This window comes from Protomyctophum parallelum (assembly GCF_964188405.1).
Source record: "Protomyctophum parallelum genome assembly, chromosome: 12".
Lineage (NCBI taxonomy): Eukaryota > Metazoa > Chordata > Actinopteri > Myctophiformes > Myctophidae > Protomyctophum > Protomyctophum parallelum.
In genome coordinates, this window is record NC_139712.1 from 35,209,300 (window position 1) to 35,225,799 (window position 16,500).

Genomic DNA, 16,500 nt, shown 5'->3' on the forward strand with positions numbered 1-16,500 from the left:
AATACATGTATTACTACTAATACTTAGTGAATGAAGTCAATCATCATGCAACAAATTCCCTTATTGCCTACTTTGTTGCAGCCCTCCAGTTCTGACTGTCAATCTTTCTCCTGACAAGCGTGATAATCACCATAACGTGATAATTCACATTAAATCTATATTATTTTTAATATATGAAATATGTCAAAGTTCATCAATATACAGTAGGCCTATAAGCATAATCTACAAGTGCTTATAGTGATAAACAACCGGTTAAATACAGTATATGTACACCTTGGCAAGCCTATTGAATAGTTTGAGTTTTTACACTAGATCAGTTTTTATACTATATCTTTATCAAATATGAGTTAAACTATTTAGTTGTCCGTACAACTGAGGTACGAGCAGCAGATTATATACAAAATACATACAAAACGAGGTGCAAATAACAGTTCTGGCACGTGGATATATATATATATATATATATATATATTTCATCATATATTTTTTTACAAGGTGATTTAAAAAAAAATCTTAACATTCTTCTAAAAACATATGTTGCTATATCAGTGGTTCTCAAACTTTTTGATGTCAAGGACCCCCCAAATGATATGTATTTGGCCACCGACCGAAAGTAGAACATTTTCTATTTAAAAAATATATTGAAATATTTGCAAGGATTCTCACGACTTTTCAAAAATAGGCATGGCACAAAGTCATGCGCTATGAGCTTGTCTATCTGCTATTTTTAAATAGCCAACCAATGTGCTGTTTTTATAGCAAAAACTGAAAATGACACAGAGGCTTTCCCGGTCTTAATGGACCAAAGGCTTTCATAGTTGTCTTTTCTCTCTCTCTCTCTCTCTCTCTCTCTCTCTCTCTTGGTGGTCGTTTTCAGGACATCCCGATTCCGACCAGCAGTGCAGTGAGGAAGGTGAGGTTCCCGAGAGAAAACAGCCCCAACACCATCAAATACAAGCTGTCCTGCAAAGAGCACAAATGAATACAAGAGTATTAGAACTTTGGGAATGCCGTTTTAACCCAAATTTTAAAAAACTTGTGAAAATACGCGATCTGAAAGCTTGTTGATCGCAGTGCTGAATCAACCCCTCCGAAGGCCCTGGCGCTGGCGCTACACAAAATCAAAAGGCCCCATTGTGCGCGTGCATGTGATTTGCATGCGCGTAACACAATCAAGAACTAAAGCGCTTGCGCGCCCAGCGAATGAACGCGCATGCATTCAGCGCACTGCCAGGTTCCACCGTGCCAGCACTATCGCCGCTGCTCCCATAAAGTTATAAGGTTGCTCCCCGACGCTGGATCTGCATTTTCTTTGTTTCCTCCCACAGAGTGGTTACGAAACTGTTGGACGACCAAAAAACACTAGCTGGGGTTCCTGTGTTGCGTTACATTGAAATCGGTGACCTATGAATTCTAACTGATCTACTGTACAGTCAGGCTTGGTTGTTGTGTTTGGGTCTTACCTTTGCAGAGTCACTTTCTTCTGTATCTAGAGAGGAAACATCTAGAGAGGAAACAGAAGAGTCAAACGTGCTATAGAAACTGTATTTCTGAAATTGTTTAGTCACTTAATAACATGACATGAGTTGGCTCTGTATTTGGTCCACTCTCTTTATCCTAAAATTGATTCAAAATAGATGATCTTTAAGCTCACAAAGCACTGCAAACCCACGTGTTGGCAAGTTGTCGATCGGCTATTTTTACCAAATGTTTGCCCCCAGAATAGGACATTTAGGGTTCAGGTTTTGGTGTAATGCATTTAAATGTGGTGTAATCCATCTTTATCCAGTTTTTATCCAGTTTAATTAATACTTTATTCATATTAAATTAATGAATTAAAATGTGAATACATTATTTTTATTAAATTAGAAACTAAATGCCTCAAACTGGAGACAAAGTAAGCTGTATGGTTCAAGTTTTCCCATTCATTATTATTTTATTTGTTTACCTCTGTACCGGCATGTTACTGCCGTTACAGAGTGTGTTGTCATGGTTACCGTAGTGTGTTTACCTTTGTGCAGCCACCTGCTGTGAAGGTCAAACAGGATGTAGAATAAAACCTCCCAGGCCACGAACCCGCCCATCACCTTCATCAGCCATTTGTCCTCTGTGCTGTCAATCATCTTGAGGCCTGTGAATATGGCTGCCACTGTGTGATGAAATATATGAGAGAGAGAGAGAGAGAGAGAGAGAGAGAGAGAGAGAGAGAGAGAGAGATTTAGTGATGGCTAGATAGATGGATAGATATAGATTGAGCGATTGGTTTTGATTTGGAGCATTAACGCTCGGCACTGACCAGAAAGTAGAAGAGAGTGAATGGAACTGACTCCCATGTGTGCATGCCATTGTGTTTGTGTTTTATTTGTATACTACATTGTTTTAGTTGGGTTGGGTCGCTGTAAGTACATAAATGGAATACTGAGGTGTCACATAAATTATTAATATCAACAGTTCCTTACCCGCCAAGCCTTTGATTGCTACTGCATTCAGAGAATGATACCAGTTAAACAGAAACCTCCTGGTGAAGAAAATTAAGAAATATTAAGCATAATAACACACGCATGCACACACACGCACGCACACACACAGCCATTCAAATAACACAGCAAATTACTGAGTCAACTCTGACAGTGTAAATCATTTAATTACATTTATTTTTATCCATACATACAGGTGATGGTGTGGAGTGCAGCGGAACACGGCCACAGCAGGCTGGAGCAAACATAGAATCATCACAAGACACCCCAAGACTGAATGAGCCCCCTGCAAACAATACAGAACATATACAATTATATCTACAAGCTCACAATGTGAGTCAAGTACAGACACCTGTCAGGTGTAAAGGAGCAACTTGGACACTCAGGCATGAAGGAAGCATGAGTTCAAGTCCGTTGCTCTCCCCAGGTTGGCGGAGGGTGTGTAGAGCCCAGGATCACATTAGATAATTGACACAGGGGTGAAAAATGGGTTACAAAAAATTGTGGGATAAAAATTATAAATTAAAAAAAAAGTACAGAGAGAAAAATCTGCAAATGTAACTGTGGATATCAGTGAATATTTCACATCAAGCTATATTAATTTGGTCCACGCAGGCTGAATTTTGCATTCACAGTGAAACATCGACCTCGTTGAAAGATCTGGTGAAACTAACGTCACTTCATCAACGCGTAACATTTACGTTCTGTGTGCTGTGGATGTTCTCACGACATCAGAGATTGAGATGTCATAGTAAATGCGACCTGCTGTCGCAGTTAAGCCCATATATGGAGATCCCTGATGTCATCAATATTGTCCAGCAACTCTACATCTGATCTCAAACATCAAACCCTTAGATCTCCATATATGGATATAAGGATCAACATATGGAATGTCAGAACAGGTTCTGACATTCCATATGTTGATCCTTCCCCATCCATACTTCCTCTTCAATGTCTCCCGTTTGACTTATACCTGTCCATTCAAACTCTAGACAGACCTGCCCCAAAGTTATTAGTGCAACCGCACCCGGCGAAAACTAGAGTTCTCAACAGGCCCGGAAATGAAGGCTCATCAAACCCTGTACACTCAAGACACTGCCCCTGCTACCACCCTTAGATATCCATATATGGAGCTGACCTGTTCTGACATTCCATATGTTGATCTGACCTCATCAAACCCTGTACACTCAAGACATGCTCCTTATATGGTCAGTACAGAATTCATTCCATGTTGATCTGACCCCCCCATGCCAAAGTGCCAGTGCTGGTGTAACCCAGGGTTAAATGATGCAAACATTATTAATCGGTATCATTAAAATAATTTATTCAGTGACAAATAAATAGGATAACATATTTAAAAGTGACTTAAGTATGTGATGAAACAAACCAACATAATCTAAACCCAGTGTCAGCACAATAACTGAACTGGCATTGCAGGGGTTAATTTATGTGACTCCAAGATAATGGAGTGGTTGGAGCAGAAGTCACTCTAAACATGGGGAGTTTTGTAAGCCAATGAGAATTCTGCTTGCTGTGAGTTGGCTGAGTTAGCCAATCAGGCAGCTGGTTGTTTCCTTCTAGACAAGGAAGTGGAGGGACATGTTTGTTTTTCTGCTGTGTCAGCCAGAGAGCTGCTGTGGATTGTATTATTGAAAACATTTCATTCTAAAAAAGATTAAGAGATATTTGATTGAGAAATCACTTTGATTGAACAGAATCAGAAGGTTTATGAAGAAAGACACTTTTAGAGAAAAAAATACAAAAAACGTTTTTTCTCCCACTGTGAACACAGTGAAAAAACGATCTTTTTACTTTCTTTTCCATTTACTGCAAGAGCAGTCCAGCATTGTTCTTTGAGGCATCCCCCTTGGTAAGGCTCCATTTTAAATAAGTTGCTACCAGTAAATAATTTAAAAGCATGGTATTATAAGAAATGATAATCATTGAGTTGTGTGTTTACTGTAATGGTTTCACTTTGATAAGGTGAACAGTAATTGAATAAGCTACATGTGGTTGGTTATACTTTCAGTTTAATCACAACATACAGTATTATTGTTGAGAACATGAAGACAAAGGGACATTTTACATGGTGTTATTTTGAGTAAGACTGCTAATGAGTCTTCTGGCTTTGTTTTCAAGGCCGGGTTTTTTTGTTGTATTGGAGTTGAATTGTTAGTTGGATCCTGGATTCGTCTGCAGCCTGCTCATCCTTCCTGGATTCCTACAGCAGCATGCAGACTGGCGAGCTACCCATGAAACCCACCTGAACCTGAAAGAAGGAGAAATAGTTGTGCCTTGAAGTGTGCCTTGTCTACAGTGGTGGTAGGACAAGTGCTGTTGCATCGCTCATCTTTTCACACTGAAAGACTAAACTATTGAGATACAGCAGCAAGTGGTACACTAACCACACAAACTGAACTGAGTATTCGAGTTGTTGCCAGCAGAACGAACTGAAAGATACAAAAAAGAACGAAAACAGAAGATTAATTGTTTTTTTGATTGGGTGTTCAATTGATTTTTGATTTGTTTCATTTTGAATGTTTACATTGTTTAGAGACTGATATCCCGTTGGTGTTTAACATTTGGAATTTAATTCAGAGTTTCATTTTTCTTTTCATTAAGGTCTGGTCACACTTTTGTTTTTTCTGGTATTTAAAGGGTTTCAGGTTGATAAAAAAATTATATAGTTAAATAAATAAAATAGGAGCCTGGTTCCATAGTGAGTAGTAGTTACCTAACATTAGCTCTAACATTTCAACAACAAAACAAAACAAACTAGGACATTAACAGGTCAGCACAAAATATCTAACAAACCGAAATAATTAGCTACAGCTTAGTGGAACCAGAGGAAGTAAAATATAGAGTGTCGAGTGTTGATAAAAACTAATTTGAACATTCAGGTTTTTATTTTTTTATTTTCTTCATACATTATTATTTTTGGGTAAATTTGGCAAGTTCAGCCATTTGTTATGCAATAAAATAAAACTAAAAGGTATTGAGAAACAAACAGAAAAAAAACTATTCTTACCTTTGAAATTTAAATGAGTCTTGATGTGCTTCATTCTGTTGTACAAACAGCAACCATCTCCCTCAACGAAAATCTAGAATCTTCTGTTTATCTAGCCCATGCATCCTTTGATCCTCTAGCTTCCAACGAGACACGGGTTACAGATAATTTATGGCGAGCTAGCCAGGAGGGAGATCGTGTTTGTACAGAGAGTGATTGCACCACACTAAACCACAAAATAGATAAACGTCCCCTCAAACCTTTAAAATGGATGTAGTAAAAGCAGAAAACGTAAACGTCCCTAACTCTGTCATTATTAATGGCACGACCCAGCCTAATCTGAGCAAAGAGCTTGAGGAAAAGTTAGTGACTTATGGTCGTATTAGACGCCACTTGATTATTGATGATACAGTTTCCAAATTTCACGGCCATGTGATTATTGAATTTGATGAAAGCTCCGCCATGCTTGAACTAAGGCCCCTACTGCCCTTTGATTTCACGAGCCCCCGTGACCCAAATGCCACCTTCACTATACGTGCTCTAGAAAGTGTCTACACTCCTGAGGACAGCAGTAGCGCCACCAAGTGCTACCTTGAAGCATTACAGAATATTGCAGAAGCAAGTGGGAGGTCCTTTCAAGATGTGCTCCAGGATGAGCTAAGCAAGATGGGCTCGATGAGGCGTAAGGACCGACCTGCAGAAAAAGCACTGTCAACAGATCAGAGCCAAACAAGTGACATTTCTAATCAGCAAGAGCTTGTCACAGCGACCACAACCACACATTCCCCGTATGCTTCTCCATTGAGGAACCCTGAGGATCTAGACCCCAAAAACCCAGCCAAGGGAATTGACCCAAATGTCACACAGCACAGTTTAGGAGGTGCAGAGAGTGTTGACGCTCCTGTAATGGTCCATCCAGCACTCACTATGAGCAATATCAACCCCCCTAGTGTTCAAAAGATGGTCATTGAACACATTGTGAAGAATGATTCTGCCATGTCACACCAGAGACTCTCGTTCCGCCTTCGAGCTTTTTCTGGAAAGATCCCTCGCCCTAACAATGAACCAGACTACTACACCTGGCGTACAGGTGTTGAATTTCTGATGACTGATCCTTCTATTTCTGATCTACATCGAACCCAGAAAATCTTAGACAGTTTGCTGCCTCCTGCTACAGATGTCATCAAGCAGGTTAGCCCTCAAGCTTCACCTTCAGCATATCTTGAGCTCCTGGATTCAGTCTATGGCTCAGTGGAAGATGGGGACGACTTGTTTTTTAAATTCATGAGTACCCTACAGGATGATCGTGAAAAACCCTCAGAATACTTACACAGATTGCAAGTTATCCTGAGCACAGCAATCAGAAGGGGTGGTGTTTCAGAGCAGGAACGAAATCACCGTCTTCTGAAGCAATTTTGCTTCGGTTGCTGGGACCATGACTTGATCACAGACCTCCAGCTGGAACACACAAAGAAAACACCATCTTTCGCTGAACTGGTGTTCCTTATCAGGACCGAAGAAGACAGACAGGCTTCAAAGCAAGATCGCATGAGGAAACACCTTGGCTTACACAAGCAAGCTCAGGGTGCTTCGAAATTACGAACAGTAGCACACCGCCAAACTATTTACCCCTGTGATGGTTCGGATGCTGCTGCTGACGAGACTGACAATTTGAAGAGACAAATCGCTGACCTTCAATCACAAGTTGCAGTGATACAGACACCATCTCAACCAAAGATCAAGACCAACCACCCTGAAGCAGATGAGATAAATGCACTGAGGCGACAAGTCACTGAGATGAAAGCTCAACTTGCTGTCATGAAACCAACTACCCCAGACGTCACCATCGACGACTCTGCAGTTGAATTCAATGCACTGAAGAGACAGATTGCACAGCTCCAAACTCAAATGACCAAACTGAACGTGCAGGACCAGCAAACGGGGAGGAAAGCACGCTCAAAAGAGCCTGTAATCAAAGCGGGATCCCGACCCACTGACCAGAGAACAGCAGAGCAGCAACGATTTGGCGGAGCTACCTCTAATAGACCCCGCCCCTGGTACTGTTTCCGTTGTGGAGAAGATGGGCATATCGTGCCTAGCTGTGAGAATGAACCAAATCCTGAACTAGTTGAACAAAAGAGGCATCTGTGCAAAGAAAGGCAACTGGAATGGGATCGTTTAAACTACTAAGAGTCTCTGTTGAAGGGCAAACAGTGACTGAAAGAAAAGAAACACGTCCTAGAAAAACTGAACAAGTGAACAACAAGTGCGTCCAAAGTGAGGAGTCGCCAATCAAACTCCCAAAGGGGCTAGTGGGAATGAAGAGCACAGCCCAAATTATTGTTGAAGGAAAACAAGTAAACTGCTTGTTGGACACCGGGTCTCAAGTCACAACGATTCCCCAGTCGTTCTATGAGAGCCATCTATCAAACCATTCCATGAAATCGCTAAAGGACCTGTTGGAAGTCGAAGGAGCAAATGGACAGGGTGTGCCTTACATTGGATACGTGGATCTAAGAGTGACGTTTCCCAAGGAGTTTTTGGGGAACAAAACTACAGTGTCTACGTTGGCACTTGTGGTTCCAGATATGACTAGTGCACCACAGGTTCTCATTGGTACTAACTGCTTAGATGTCCTTTACTCCAGTTATGTGCAGAAGAACATTTGCCACCCCCAGGCAAGTTTTCCCGGCTACCAAGCAGTTCTCAAGGTTCTTGAAATGAGACAGAAGACATGTACTGGTACCCTGGGATGGGTGAAGGTCAAAGGAAACACACCTGAGGTTGTGCCAGCAGGCCACACAGTGGTCTTCGAGGGATTGCTCCATGTTAAGGGTGTCCACACGGAGAAATGGGTCACTGTAGAGCCACCATCAAAGTCCTCCCTGCCCCGTGGATTGCTGGTGGCTAGCTGCTTACACACTTTACCTGCTAGACGTCTATGCCAACTACCAATTCTGCTCAAGAATGAGACAAAAGATGACATAGTGATTCCCCCACAGACCATTGTAGCTGAGCTGCATGTTATCCAGCAAGTGATGGAGAAGAAGCCCCTCACAGATTCAAGTAACTCCAGTGACACACAGAGAGAGCCTACCGATCCCAGGATGACATTTGATTTTGGCGATTCTCCCTTACCATCCAAATGGAAGGACAGAATAACAGAACAGCTGAACTCCATGCCTGAAGTGTTCGCCCAAAATGACCTTGAATTTGGTCATACGGATAAGGTGAAGCATCACATCAAACTCAGCGATGTGACCCCCTTCAAGCATAGAGCCAGGCCTATTCACCCTCATGATGTTGACGCCGTAAGGAAACACATTCAAGAACTGCTAGCAGCTGGCATAATTCGTGAATCCGAATCCCCCTTTGCGTCACCTATAGTTGTGGTTCGAAAGAAGAACAATTCAGTCCGCCTGTGCATCGATTTCAGGAAACTGAATTCCCAGACTATAAAAGATGCATATGCCTTACCCAATCTGGAAGAAGTTTTCTCAGTGTTGACCGGCTCAAAGTGGTTCTCCGTCCTCGACCTGAAGTCGGGCTACTATCAGATCGAGATGGAAGAGTCCGATAAGCAGAAAACTGCATTTGTGTGCCCTCTTGGGTTCTGGGAATTTAATAGGATGCCACAAGGAATTACGAATGCGCCCAGCTCCTTTCAAAGATTGATGGAGAGGTGTATGGGAAATCTCAACAGGAAAGAAGTATTGGTCTTCATTGATGACCTTATAGTCTTCTCCGACACCCTAGAGGAACATGAATCCCGACTGCTGCAAGTTCTTCAACGTTTGAAAGAGTACGGACTGAAACTCGCTCCGGAAAAATGCAGGTTTTTCCAGACATCGGTTAAATACCTGGGTCACATCGTGTCCCAGTATGGAGTTGAGACAAATCCGGAGAAAATCGAAACCCTAAAAACCTGGCCAAGGCCGAAGAACCTCAAAGACTTGAAATCCTTTCTTGGTTTCTCAGGATATTATCGGAGATTTGTTCAAGATTATTCCAAGATCACAAGACCTCTAAATGACCTTACAACAGGATATCCCCCTCTCAGGAAGAGCTGCAGAAAAGAAAAGGAGAAAAGTGGTCAGTACCTTGATCCCAAAGAGCCTTTTGGCGGCAGATGGACACCGACATGTCAACAAGCTTTCGAGACACTTATTGAGAAACTCACATCTGCTCCTGTCTTGGGGTTTGCAGATCCCAAACGTCCGTACATACTGCACACAGACGCCAGCACTATTGGATTGGGTGCAGCATTATACCAAGAGCAGGATGGGAAGAAAAGAGCCATAGCTTTTGCGAGCAGGGGGCTGACAAAGAGCGAAGCCAAATATCCTGCTCATAAACTCGAATTTTTAGCACTAAAATGGGCTGTTACTACCAAATTTAGTGACTATCTGTACGGGACAGAGTTCACAGTAATAACTGACAGTAACCCCTTAACTTACATCCTGACATCAGCCAAATTAGACGCCACAAGTTACAGATGGCTGTCAAGTTTGTCTACGTTCTCCTTCAAACTCCAGTACAGAGCTGGGAAACAGAATCAGGATGCTGATGCACTCTCTCGACGACCACATGGTGATCTTACAGATGACCTGGTGTCACAGAAAGAAAGGGAGAGGATCAAGCAATTCACTCTTCACCATTTGGCAGATACAGAAGATTCTGATGTGGTTCTTCCAAAGGCAGTTAAAGCCATTTGTGAAAAACATCAAGTCAACCATTTCAATGCAGACCTTGGACACCAGTACCCATCTGTAACTTTAGTGGAATCGCTTGCACTCCACTCTGATGTTCTACCCACCGGGTTCCAATGGGAAGATGACCATGGTCTCCCTATGGTTCCGCATCTTTCTGAAGATGACTTGATCGAGCAACAGAGCGCAGATCCAGAACTTAGGGCCGTTATAGAGCACTTTCAGTCCAAGGAAAAGCCTTCACCCACTCTAAGAAAAGAACTCCCTGACTTAGGGCTGTGGTTGCGAGAATGGAACCGGTTGGAAATGAAAAATGGGGTGCTCTACAGAAGGAGACAAGAACAAGGCAATCTGACATATCAGCTGGCGCTCCCTGTTGATCTGAGACCTGGTGTATTGAGAAATTTACATGACGACTTGGGTCATTTGGGAGCCGAACGAACCCTCGACCTCATGAGATCCAGATTCTATTGGCCAAAGATGTCCATGGATGTGGACAAGAAGATAAAGACATGTGAACGATGTGTTCGTAGAAAGACTCCTCAGGGGAGATCAGCCCCCCTTGTTAATATAAAGACGAGCAGACCCTTGGAGTTGGTTTGCATGGATTTCCTGTCTTTGGAACCCGATCAGAGCAATACCAAAGACATATTGGTGATCACGGACCATTTCACCAAGTACGCTGTTGCGATCCCTACTCGTAATCAGAAAGCACAGACCGTAGCAAAGTGCTTATGGGACAACTTCTTGGTGCATTATGGGTTCCCTGAAAGGCTTCATAGTGATCAGGGGCCAGACTTTGAATCACGCACCATCAAAGAACTGTGCCATTTTGCTGGTATCTATAAGACGAGAACGACACCGTACCATCCAAGAGGAAACCCAGTGGAGCGTTTTAATAGGACACTCCTCCAGATGTTGGGCACTCTGGAAAACAAGAATAAGGCTCATTGGAAGGATTTCGTCAAGCCATTGGTACATGCGTACAACTGTACGAAAAATGATGTGACTGGGTTTTCACCATATGAGCTGATGTTCGGAAGACAACCTCGATTACCAGTGGATTTGGCTTTTGGCCTGCCTGTCAATAAGCCACCCAAGTCGCATTCTCAGTATGTACATGATTTGAGAAGTCGTTTAGAAGAAAGCTATAAAGTTGCCACTCAGAATGCTTTGAAGACGGCCGATCGCAACAAACGCAGATTTGACAAACGAGTTGTTGACTCAACACTAGAAGCTGGTGATCGAGTTCTCGTGCGGAACGTCCGAATAAGAGGGAAGCACAAGTTAGCCGACAAGTGGGAGACTGATGTGTATGTGGTGGTCCAACGGTTCGGTGACCTCCCTGTATATGCAGTCCGGCCAGAGAGTAAAGATGGTCCTCTCCGGACCCTGCACCGTGACTTGCTATTACCCTGCGGATTCCTACCTTTGGTCATTCCCATTGAACCAGATGTGTCAAAGACCGTTCATCGGCCTCGGACACGGAGTTCTCGTATTGAGAATACTAATGAACCCGAGGACACAGGAGAACTATTTGATTCCGAGGACGATGAAGTCTATCCCGACTCACACAGAAGGACAGTGGCGTTTGATACTAGAATCCGATCAAACACTGAACTGGTTCAGTCGGTGAGGAATCAGCAAACACATAATACACTGCACACTGCATTTACTCAGGTTGAGCTGCACCCTGCTCGTGCTGAACCTGAAAGAGAGAACCTACCTGAAGTGGACCCTGAAAGAGAGAACCTACCTGAAGTGGGACCTGAATGGGAGAACTTACCTGAAGTGGAACCTGGAAGAGAGGAAAGAGAGAACCTACCTGAAGTGGGACCTGAAAGAGAGAAGTTACCTGAAGTGGAACCTGAAAGACAGAACTTACCTCAGGTCAAACCTGCAAGCGGAAGATCACTTGATCTAAATGATGACAGCGGAGACTCACCTGACACAGCATCAGGACAGAGATCTGTGATCAGACACCCAGAAGACATTTCAAACCTAATGGATGAGACTCTACCCATCCACTTGCATGTATCTGAGAGTGAGGAAGACGAGACACCAGAGAGGAGTGGAGTAGCTGCCGTCAAAATCCCGCAAGGCAATCAAGGGGAGGGAAATAACCAACAAGATGACATGGATGGCACTACAAGGCGTTCCCTCAGGCAAAACCCTGCACAGACAGACAGATTAACCTATCATGAGTTGGGGAACCCTTTCAATTTAGTTATTCAGACATTGTTACAGAGTCTCAAAGTAGCTGTCGCTGCCTTACAGAATGGGCCACATCCTGCCAGTAGTCACCCCCCACTTTGCCCCACTGATCCCTGTCAGTTATATAGATGCAACGGGACGTGCATTACTTTAAGGGGGGGAGGGTGTAACCCAGGGTTAAATGATGCAAACATTATTAATCGGTATCATTAAAATAATTTATTCAGTGACAAATAAATAGGATAACATATTTAAAAGTGACTTAAGTATGTGATGAAACAAACCAACATAATCTAAACCCAGTGTCAGCACAATAACTGAACTGGCATTGCAGGGGTTAATTTATGTGACTCCAAGATAATGGAGTGGTTGGAGCAGAAGTCACTCTAAACATGGGGAGTTTTGTAAGCCAATGAGAATTCTGCTTGCTGTGAGTTGGCTGAGTTAGCCAATCAGGCAGCTGGTTGTTTCCTTCTAGACAAGGAAGTGGAGGGACATGTTTGTTTTTCTGCTGTGTCAGCCAGAGAGCTGCTGTGGATTGTATTATTGAAAACATTTCATTCTAAAAAAGATTAAGAGATATTTGATTGAGAAATCACTTTGATTGAACAGAATCAGAAGGTTTATGAAGAAAGACACTTTTAGAGAAAAAAATACAAAAAACGTTTTTTCTCCCACTGTGAACACAGTGAAAAAACGATCTTTTTACTTTCTTTTCCATTTACTGCAAGAGCAGTCCAGCATTGTTCTTTGAGGCATCCCCCTTGGTAAGGCTCCATTTTAAATAAGTTGCTACCAGTAAATAATTTAAAAGCATGGTATTATAAGAAATGATAATCATTGAGTTGTGTGTTTACTGTAATGGTTTCACTTTGATAAGGTGAACAGTAATTGAATAAGCTACATGTGGTTGGTTATACTTTCAGTTTAATCACAACATACAGTATTATTGTTGAGAACATGAAGACAAAGGGACATTTTACATGGTGTTATTTTGAGTAAGACTGCTAATGAGTCTTCTGGCTTTGTTTTCAAGGCCGGGTTTTTTTGTTGTATTGGAGTTGAATTGTTAGTTGGATCCTGGATTCGTCTGCAGCCTGCTCATCCTTCCTGGATTCCTACAGCAGCATGCAGACTGGCGAGCTACCCATGAAACCCACCTGAACCTGAAAGAAGGAGAAATAGTTGTGCCTTGAAGTGTGCCTTGTCTACAGTGGTGGTAGGACAAGTGCTGTTGCATCGCTCATCTTTTCACACTGAAAGACTAAACTATTGAGATACAGCAGCAAGTGGTACACTAACCACACAAACTGAACTGAGTATTCGAGTTGTTGCCAGCAGAACGAACTGAAAGATACAAAAAAGAACGAAAACAGAAGATTAATTGTTTTTTTGATTGGGTGTTCAATTGATTTTTGATTTGTTTCATTTTGAATGTTTACATTGTTTAGAGACTGATATCCCGTTGGTGTTTAACATTTGGAATTTAATTCAGAGTTTCATTTTTCTTTTCATTAAGGTCTGGTCACACTTTTGTTTTTTCTGGTATTTAAAGGGTTTCAGGTTGATAAAAAAATTATATAGTTAAATAAATAAAATAGGAGCCTGGTTCCATAGTGAGTAGTAGTTACCTAACATTAGCTCTAACATTTCAACAACAAAACAAAACAAACTAGGACATTAACAGGTCAGCACAAAATATCTAACAAACCGAAATAATTAGCTACAGCTTAGTGGAACCAGAGGAAGTAAAATATAGAGTGTCGAGTGTTGATAAAAACTAATTTGAACATTCAGGTTTTTATTTTTTTATTTTCTTCATACATTATTATTTTTGGGTAAATTTGGCAAGTTCAGCCATTTGTTATGCAATAAAATAAAACTAAAAGGTATTGAGAAACAAACAGAAAAAAAACTATTCTTACCTTTGAAATTTAAATGAGTCTTGATGTGCTTCATTCTGTTGTACAAACAGCAACCATCTCCCTCAACGAAAATCTAGAATCTTCTGTTTATCTAGCCCATGCATCCTTTGATCCTCTAGCTTCCAACGAGACACGGGTTACACTTGCCCAGCAGTCTGCCGTCAACAAGGCGGAATGCGTGCACGTGACCTCGCCCTTTATGGCGAGGTTGCTTCTCGCCCTCAGGCGTCTTACTGGTTATAAGTGTTTATGTGCATATTACTGCACTGTGAAAGGCCTGGTGTGTGTAAATGATGTGCATGGTGTGTAAGTCAGACCACTAACCCCACTCCAGCTACTCCAGCCCCGGACATGAGCGAATACGATGATGAAGGCGATGCTGGTGGCTACCACGGTCAATATCATCAAAGCCACATGAACCTGGAGACACACACACACACACACACACACACACGCACCCACACAAAGTATAATCGTAATGAGTTACAAAATTTCAAAACAAAGAAAGTGTGACATTCCAAAAACATATATTTTTTTTTAAATGGAAATCAATTGTTGTGCAAGTGTCTCACTGCCACAACAGTAGTGGAAATAACTGATCTACAAGCTATACATACTGTACAAGGTTTCCACCCGGTGGAGGTACAAATTATATTTGATAATGTGCCACATTCCTCGGGCCTTGCATGAAGTGATGATGTAAAACTCTGAGGTCTCACCAGGAACCAGACATCTTTGTCCCAGCAGCCCTGTCCCTTGGCCACGCCCTTCAGATACCTGGCAAACAGCATCCCCAGTGTCCCTGTGGTCATCCACGCTATCAGCATCAACGCTCCTGGAACACCAGCACAAACTGGATTAAGCTTCTCTGCCACCAAAGAGCGTTTCAGCCGTAAGCCCTTATTTTGAAGATTTTGTGAACCGGAAGTAACAATCATTCATTTCCGGGGCAGCCGGTAGATACTTTCGCTTTCATCAGAAGCACTAATCATACTATAATTCTAACAATGTCTGTCCGTGTGTGTGTGTCTGTCAGAAACAAACACTTATCTCCTCATTGCCTGCACCAATCGCTCCCACACAGGCATTGACCATATGAATATGGAGGGCGTAACGGAGCCCTTTTTTCGATTTGACACATTAATTATTAATAATGAATTTATTAGTGAATTAAAAACGCACCCAAATATGGGTAAGGTAAATAACGGTAAATAACGGGTAAGGGCTAGTATAGCTAATTAGGCATGTAACGATATATTTTATATCGATATATATCGATATTATATCCCGAGCCCCTGACGATATGTATCAATTTATAAAAATAAAAAAAATCTGTCATAGTTAAAAAATGTTAAAGTAATACATATAGTATGGGCATGTCCATACTGGACTGAGGGTCATGACATGCATGACAACAACATGTATCACAGGGCATAGGATAACACATGCGCACACTAATCGTTCCCATGGGGATTCATTAACATCAGGGTTTGTATAGAGTGTTTACACTAGTACTGTACACACCGTCTGTATCTATCTATATCTGTTCATGTATCTATCTGTAGCTCATTCCAGCATCAGATTTATAGTGTTCCAGGTCCAATGTTGCACATGCAGTTTTTTGTTTGTTTTGTGAATGTGTGTTATTGTTTTGTGTGATTAAATTGGTATGCTGACATGACAGCCATGTCTGACATCGTATTTCTGTTTACTAAAGAGCTGGCGAGATAGGGAGGGAGACCACCTTGGAGTGTGTACACGTGACGTCAGCAAAACATGCGAGGGAATAGCGCTCAGTGTGTACTCACCATGTGCTTTGATGATTTGGGGCGGCCATGCAGCTTTGTCAACACGCTGAGGATGTGAAATGTCCACCTTGGTATCACTGGTGAAGGTGCTGCTGTGGATACTGATATGACCTGTCCAGTGAAGAACAATGAAGATGAAGATTGTTTTTTTGTGCTGCTCTTCCCAGCACCAAGACCACCAATAACGGCAGTTAGCCTACCGTCATGGCTGGGCCCGTGGACCATCATGATATAGTAGGGCGTATTGAAGCCGCTGGTCCTCTGAGTGGAGATGGGGTTCATGGAGGTGAAGGAGCAGCTGATCACCCCGTCCTTCATCCAGCCCCTCACGTCCGCGACGTTCCCCTAGTGAAGGTGGAA

At 42.3% G+C, this 16,500-nt stretch overlaps 1 protein-coding gene across 3 annotated transcripts in view; it reads right to left on the minus strand.

Annotated features, from left to right (window-relative positions):
• Positions 1-826: 826 nt before the first annotated feature.
• Positions 827-16,500, minus strand: part of LOC310868140 (putative ferric-chelate reductase 1) — a 31,294-nt gene continuing 15,620 nt past the window's right edge. Inside the window, exons 7-15 of one of the 3 annotated variants that reach the window (XM_083778403.1) lie at positions 16,341-16,485; positions 16,141-16,251; positions 15,052-15,167; positions 14,657-14,752; positions 2,672-2,763; positions 2,460-2,518; positions 2,012-2,149; positions 1,464-1,504; positions 827-963 (exon numbers count right to left, since the gene is read on the minus strand). In XM_083778403.1, the coding sequence (XP_083634529.1) occupies positions 874-963; positions 1,464-1,504; positions 2,012-2,149; positions 2,460-2,518; positions 2,672-2,763; positions 14,657-14,752; positions 15,052-15,167; positions 16,141-16,251; positions 16,341-16,485 (888 nt within the window). In that variant the 3' untranslated portion in view covers positions 827-873. Of the gene's footprint in view, positions 964-1,463; positions 1,505-2,011; positions 2,150-2,459; positions 2,519-2,649; positions 2,764-14,656; positions 14,753-15,051; positions 15,168-16,140; positions 16,252-16,340; positions 16,486-16,500 lie in introns of those variants that run through there. The other 2 variants (XM_083778404.1, XM_083778405.1) reach the window with 2 other exon arrangements.